Here is a 7727-nt window from a genome sequence, read left to right on the forward strand (position 1 = left end):
GCTCCACTACTAACATGTGAATTAACACAACGCATCCCATAGCTTTTTTACATCGAAAACAAAAAGAACGAAATCTGCAATCTAAAATAAATTGGGATCCATTGAAAACTAAGTGTTACCTATGTAGTCTGATCTGACTTGGCGGGGGAAAACAATAGCAAGCTAAGATTTAGACGCAGTCACGCAGGAGAAAATCATCGATCAACCTGTGCCCAAGAACCTGTTGCTACTAGTCAGAATTATCAACCTAGACAGAAGGAGCAGTAGTAGTGAAGACACACCTGTTGTTGCCTACCTGGATCAGCTATTCTGTAGATCGAGCGGCGGAAAAATCTTGATCAACCCAGCGAACGGAAGCACAACGTGAATCGCTGCATCTAACATAACCGAGACCAGCTCACCATAATCCTAATTGGAGTCGTGCAATTGACAAATTCACGAAAAATTACTTTTGATTGTCTACAGTGAAAATCATAGGACAATTTAAATCGAGTAATAGTGAAAATCACACGAAATCGAGTATAATATATTGATTGATTTTTACTGAATATTTTAAAAAGACCAATTCATCATGATCACTTGTATTTTGTGAAGGATAATTACTCTGCTATTAAGTGATGAAGATACACGGTGCATAATTATTTGAAGTTGTAATAAATGGAGTACAATGAGATAGTACTACGTAGCAGGTTAAAGATCCATATCTAGACATCCGAATAATAAAATAAATAAAGCCATACTTTTCCTCTTTATTTAGAGAGTTCCTACAGGGAGCGCCTAGTTCAGACGGCGGAATTCTGGGTCGCTATGGCCTGAAGCTATCAAACTTCTTTGAAGTAAAAAAATTAAACTCCTTGTGGGTTTTCCAAGGCATGGCCGTGGGCTGAATCATGAACAGCCACGACCTGTTCCTTCCCTTCTTGTTTCTTTGTCATCAAGCCCACGAGATCCTCAAAAGATTTTCACCACTAACGCCCTGGGAAAAATAATCACGCCGGCGGTGGCGCTGCCTCCTCCCTTCCCGGTCCCAAATATGCTGCTCTTCCTTGGCCGTCGCAGACCCGCCGCTGTTGAGTCAATTTTCTTTCTCCGCTGGAACCAGCCCCGCCGGTGAGTCACCGAACCTGAATAGTAGGATGAGATCCACCAATTTCCGATCCCTGCTCTAGCGTCAGAGTTGCTTGGCAGTACTTGCCTGGCTACCCGTTGGTCGATCCAACATGGCAGATTTATTTTGGTCGCAAATTCCGTCTCCCCCTGTGTATCAATCTCCTCCAAAATCTACACTACTAGGGCTCCTTTGATTTAAAGGATAGGAAAAGCATAGGAATAGGAAAGGTATATGATTTGAATGGCATGGCTACTTCAATCCTATAGGAAGATGAAGTTTGTTTGATTGTAGCAAAGGAATTTTTCCATGAGGTATGAGCTAATGCTTTTTTCCTATAGGAATTACACTACAAGATTCCTATAGGAATTTTTCCTATAGGATATGTTCCTATGAATCAAATAACATGTATAGGAAATTTTCCCATGGGAACCAAATCCTACACAATTCCTTTGCAAATCCTTTGAATCAAAGGAGCCCTTATTCTGCCCGCTACCAATACGTAAGATTTTGGCTCAATACGTCACACCCTTCGACGATCCCACCAGTTTAGAGGACCAAACAAGAAAAAAAGGAAGAAGGGCCCGACATCCTAAACCCTAGCAGGACGGAACCCCTGGCCACATGAGCGCAATAGCGCAAGATCCATCCGCCGTCTGTCAAGGCGAGGAGGAGCAGGACAATGCCTCGGCGCGGGAGGATACGAAAGCCATGATGCGGACGTTGCTGAACCTCATCCACCGCTACCACCTCGAGGAAATTGATCTAGCAGCTCCCCGCCGCCGACCCCGTTGGTTCTCCCACGAGCCCCGCCACCAAAATCCCTCCGCCCACCGTCCATGGCGGAGGAGGAGAAGGACGGTGCCTGGGTGCACAAGATCCCTCCGACCCGCCGCCAAGATCCCTCCGAGTCCACATCGACCTGATCCAGTACTCACATCACCCAGATTTGTCCCGATTTACCATGCCTGCTTGTAGGTTTTTGTTTGATGTTTACTGTGTAACTTTTGCATCGGTGTGGCATAAGTGTCAGGTTTCCTGTCATATTTCAAATATATGTTCCCAATGACTTTATCAGCAGTACCGGTGTGGCATGCTATAGGCGAAGTATTAGGACTTCAGAAAAATCTTTGTAATTGATCTGATTCTCTCTACGGTCCAGAAATTTGATCTTGATTATGTATATATTTTTACACCAGAATTTGGCCTTCAGAATATTGCAGCTAGCAACAAACAGTAATATATTGAGCTGTGTTTGCAGCCAATTTTGCCTGCCACAGCCTGCAAGTGTGCAAAGTATCCTTGCGATGCCTTCATTCTATACGCAATTCACAGAACGGCTGGACTTAGGAGCGGCACGCCTATCAAGTTAGTTTATATGTATCTTTTAACCAAAAAAAATCAACCAAGCAAAATATATGAATGTTTCGCCTTTTTATCTTTCTTAAGAATAAAATCCCAACTGCAAGTTGGTCTATAATGTTCTGTGATTGCTTTTTCAAATATGATTTTGTATACAACAAAGATATGTCGGCATACTTTTCTTGATAATTTCTATCAGATATGTAGCTATCTTGCTAGCTTTTCTCAAATCAAATTTGCTTTGTGATAATATTAGAGAATGGCATTTGGTGTTTATTGTTGCAAGTTGCAACAAGTGCTGAAACTATTAGATCAACTTATACATATTCGGAAGACTTTTCCCACTGCTAAAGAAATACCCATCTGAATTGCATGTTAAATGTTCATGGTAATGCCCAAGTATTGATGTCTAGGATGCTTTAGTTGTTCTTATTTCACATGTAATAGGGCGAGGTAGTTCAAATTAATGCATGTATAACAGGTCAAAGAGACTGGTCTGTTTGTATGCTTGTAAAACAGTGACAGAACTTGCATAATATGGCCATTCACCATATTTCATTGTAGCATGAGCTGATCAGCGATAACGAGTGCTGCAAGTAAATGATTGACCAGTCTTGCTTAGTTTAGTAGAGTTGTTTCTCTTTCTAGCCATCTCAGGCACCATATTTCAGTTATTAAGATGCAATTCAAAACTGAAGATAAGTGGCTCATGATTCTGTTGATTCGCAGATCAAGGCGGGGCTGTGGGTGACCCTGCGGGTGCCAGAGATGCGGAGAATAAGGAGCTGGCCTACACGGTACTAAGTGATGGTGGTACGTCCATTGCACGCATTTGGTTCATCCGATATTCCGTGATCAGTCCCACGCGCCTCCACGGCCGGCCCTGATCGCGGCCTCGACCTCCATGGGGTCTCCACCGAGTGCCGCCCCGACATGCTGCTCTGGACAATAACGCTCACGCTCCCGTCGGCCAGGCATGCCGTCCCAGGGCTGGTCATCACCGTTTCCTGACTCTGTTTCTCCAGGTCTATGGTCGCCATCGTTGGAGGTCTATGGTTGTCCAGTCCATGCTACAGCAGTATAGCTCCATCCATCCTAGGGTGCTCCAACAAGGTCGGGTTTCCATTGCGCGATTTTGTGAGATGTTCAAGCTTTTATAGATATTTTTGTTGATATGTGAGATGCAGGATTTTTTACAATTTTTGTTGCATATTTTTAGTATGGTTGTGCAATACGCTAATTATAAATGGTGATCCACTCTACACCCAAACGTGTTGAATAGTTGTTGGTATCTGATAATGGATGGAATCAAAGTTCATTTATTTGTTTCAAATTGATCGCTCTATTTTGGCTTTCTTCTGATGATGCCTTCAATTGTCCGTTCCCTACACACAATTAGTCCATTGTCCAGGCCATGCATCCTTTTCTTATATTGTACAAATGGAAAATATGCAAGAAAATTATTCCATATAGTTTAGTGCATTTATGGATTTTGATTTAATATTTGCCGTTTATAAAGTTGGGTTCATTCACTATTTATGAAATAATACCGAACTTAACACTTGCAATACCTAACCCTCCAACCTGTATTATGCTGTAGTTATTCTGTTTAATCTTTATATTTTATACACAGGGTACACAAGGCCACTTGTTGGATTCTTTGTGTTGAAGACACTTGGTTACTACAGTGCTGGGAGTCTAGGAAAAAAGTGGAGCATGGCATCAATCTTGTCGAGCCGGTCTCAACAGGCCCTCCTCTCTCGCCGCTTCCTTCCAGCAACGTGTGTGATGCCCCATATCTTTCTCAGTATTTTTCTATGATCGCTTTTTGAAATATGATTTTGTATATAGCAAGGTTATGTCGGCATACTTTTTGAAATATGATTTTGTATGCAGCAAGGATAGTTGTTTTGCAACTTCTTCTTTCAGTCCATTTGATTCGTGCAGTGAGAATAAATGCCAATGGTTGTCAGGTTATTGTGGTACGGTATTTGGAAGAGCAAACTGCAGTGATGAACTACTTACTTTTGATATGGTAGAGAGGACTGGAGTTGAGAAAACCTCTGTAGTCTGTACTCTCATCCTAGATTTCAGGTCAGTATTGCCTAATTGAATAGTTCTTTTTGGTTGGAACAGGGATTTATTTTGACAATCATTGTAGTCTCTCCTGCTCCAGGGCTACGGAGCAGAATACAACAAGAAGAGTTATGCTACTAAACTATACTCGGTTCGTTGTTCCTTTGGTTAAAATGCCAAGTTCAGTAATTTATTGCCTAATTACCTGGAAATTTTACCCCAACTGACATGGTGCTAATATTGCTATCTATGTTGCAGTTATTCTGCTGGCTGTACATCCATCTATTGGGGGATGCTACTTAGCTTCACACTTTTGTGCACCTGACATGCTTGGTAAAATGCCTGAACTGTTGGGACTAAGTCAAACTTTGAATAAACCATTGATTTATTTTTGTGTTCTCAATTCTAAAAATGTATCACTTTAGGCACTCAGTATTGTTACCTGGAAAATATCCACTCAGATATGTCCTAATTGCATATCTGAATATGGCCAACATTCTTGTGAATAGTAAAATTTGCTGCATCACTAGCAACTCTCTTATCCAGGGCAATGATGCTTTTAAAGTGATTCACTTGCAAAATTAAACCATCCCACTGACCTTGTATATGTCAATGGTGTATCTGGCTTGCATAATTTCTGCTAGCTCTGTATTCACTAGATGCCATTTGGCAAAAAGAAATATCATGTCTTGCCTGTACCCGTACGTTGTAGCAAACATTTGCGCATGTAAGAAGTCTTAGTTTTACTAACAAGACTGCTGCACACTAAGTACTACTACTAAGGATCAATGTAAAATTTTCAACTCTATGTTAGTTGTAGTAGTACAAACTGTCCAAGCTTTTATGGTTATTTATGTAATTATGCTGTTTTAAACTTGCACTGAGAAATTTTATGCCTATGTTTATAAATACCCTTAGGAGATTTGATTGTAGAATAAAATTTAGTTTTTTTTTTGCAGAACTAATTGGATGGAATGAGCTGTCTCGCAATACCATTTTTATCACAAATGATGAAGTTCATTGCATCAAAGTCTTCAATTTGACTAAGTGTTGATTTGGACTTGAAAGTTGATGGCCATGCTCACTTACGTCCAGTAAGTTGTAATATGCATTGTGACTGATTTGTTGTTCACTTTTTTTCCTATTATAACTGAAACCCAGGTCGCTGCCAGACATGTCGTGAAGAAATTCCACCATTGGACATGAGCTCATTTTTCCTTCTTAGTAGCCACTGATTGAGGTTTACAGTTATGCCAGTGCATGATTTTATAATTTCAATGTTGTTTTAATGTTGGGAAATGTAGAATACTTTGCGGGGATTTATGTAGATTGGATAGTCCTTCAGATCGGTGTTACATAATTAGTTTGTATTTCAAAGGTGATGGTCATCCATGAAGATCTAAGTGCTTTACTTAAGAAATACACTCAGTTCATCTTTGTAGTTTGTACTTTGTGTATAGCATCTGGGTATAAGCTGGCATTTGCACAATCTAGCAAAGAAGATACTCTACAAGAAATATACACTTACATTATGTTTACATATAGGGTAGGCAAAAAAATTGAGGATTCATAGCAACGCTCGGGCAAAAAAATATGTTCACGAAATTTAATGAAGAGATCCCACAATAATTTTATATGGAGAGTTACACCGAAGTAAAGTGGGTCGACGATGAAACATAGTGATCAAGCAGCGACGTACTGGTGAAGTCTGAGCCAAGGGGTGGTTGAAATGGGAAGAATAAAGGAACATGTTGATACTTTGTTTAAATTTATTGGGTGTGAAAAAACATACATGAGAGAGGAAAGAAGACTATACTTTCTCACAAGATGGGAGGTATACAAACATGGGAATAAATAGAGGACAATTGCAAAAAGTATCACTTGAATTTGCAACAACATTGTGGAGACAGTGTACACATTTGTTAAAATAGCTTAACTTTAGCATTATATACTTTTATTTGTTTTACAATTTAATTATCCATTATGTTTCAAGAAATCATCCATTATGCTTCTATTTTGTTATTATGGAGTATGTTGGTTATGAAAGGGGGAGGTTGCTAGAGGACGACAAATGTGTTTCCCTCTGCATGACCGGGAATTGCACGCGTATTGTGTGGCAATGCATAAATATATTTGCAAAATGGGGAGAAAATAGATGCACCACCGACTTGCGGACGGAGTTTTTTTTGTATCCCAGCCATTATTGAAGATTTGCTAAGCCCCTTCTGTATATTTGGCATAGAAGACTACGATCCAAGGTTGTCTCCGGATATTTATGAATATCAAAGTGTTGTTTGGACTAAAATCAGAAAATAAGTATTCCTTCAGTTATACCTGTGTTTGCATCATCCACGTTTTGTGAGACAATAATACATTAAAAAAAGGTTGTTGTGTTCACAGTTATAACGACACAGAACACAGGTTTGGAGCTTACCGCGGAAGAGTAACAAGAAAACCTAGAACTTGAATCCATGCCGATGCAAAACAATAATGTCTTGTTATTACGTTCGGTATTATCATGCAATAGTACATTATGATATGCCTGATTTGTTTTAAATTTTCATACTAAGTTATGAATTATATAAGTGCATTGGGAAATAAAATTTGAAAACCCGTAGCAACTCACGGGCATTTGTACTATTTAAAATTGGACACCGAATTCTGCATCAAATCAACTGCAAAACTTGAAGACCAAATCCACATCACATCAAATTCTGCCAGTTTAATTTTTCTGAATTTGCGCAAGGCAGCCCAACGCCACACTCACTACTAGAAAAAAGGCAATCAGTGGCGCACCACTTTTTGCCATCAGTGGCGCACTAGTGGTGCGTCACTACTATCACGCCACTGCTAAGTCTTAGCAGTGGCGCACCACTCAGTGCGCCACTAGTATTTCACTACAACAATGGCGCACTACATCAATCATCAACATGCGCCACTGCTAAGGTTTTTTTGCATTAAAAAAAATAAAAGCTGGCCACCAGGACCATGTACTGCGGGTTGATTTCAAATGTTACAGGGGTCTTGGGCAAAAACGTCAGATTCAGATCTAGATCCACATCAGAAATTTTACAGGGGCCTAATTACAAAATGCCATCTAGATCTAGATCAGCCTTTTGGCAGCGGTTGGCCGGTTGGTGGTGTCGCCGGCGGCTGGCCGGTTGGTGGTGGCGCCGGCGGC

General features: G+C 40.4%; 1 protein-coding gene across 3 annotated transcripts; it reads left to right on the plus strand.

Annotated features, from left to right (window-relative positions):
- Nucleotides 1-807: 807 nt before the first annotated feature.
- Nucleotides 808-6274, plus strand: LOC127317706 (uncharacterized). Of its 3 annotated transcripts, XM_051348302.2 has the most exons (9): nt 808-1110; nt 2370-2476; nt 3200-3283; nt 3496-3583; nt 4104-4251; nt 4367-4564; nt 4632-4697; nt 4805-4879; nt 5506-6274. In XM_051348302.2, the coding sequence occupies exons 3-8, from the start codon at nt 3278-3280 to the stop codon at nt 4869-4871; spliced, it is 573 nt and encodes a 190-aa protein (XP_051204262.1). In that variant the 5' UTR covers nt 808-1110; nt 2370-2476; nt 3200-3277; the 3' UTR covers nt 4872-4879; nt 5506-6274. The 3 variants fall into 3 exon arrangements, with proteins under 3 accessions (XP_051204262.1, XP_051204261.1, XP_051204263.1); XM_051348301.2 differs by lacking the exon at nt 2370-2476; XM_051348303.2 differs by lacking the exon at nt 2370-2476 and having other exon boundaries at nt 4647-4697.
- Nucleotides 6275-7727: the final 1453 nt, after the last annotated feature.

The sequence above is a fragment of the Lolium perenne genome, chromosome 7, assembly GCF_019359855.2.
Source record: "Lolium perenne isolate Kyuss_39 chromosome 7, Kyuss_2.0, whole genome shotgun sequence".
Classification (NCBI taxonomy): Eukaryota; Viridiplantae; Streptophyta; class Magnoliopsida; order Poales; family Poaceae; genus Lolium; species Lolium perenne.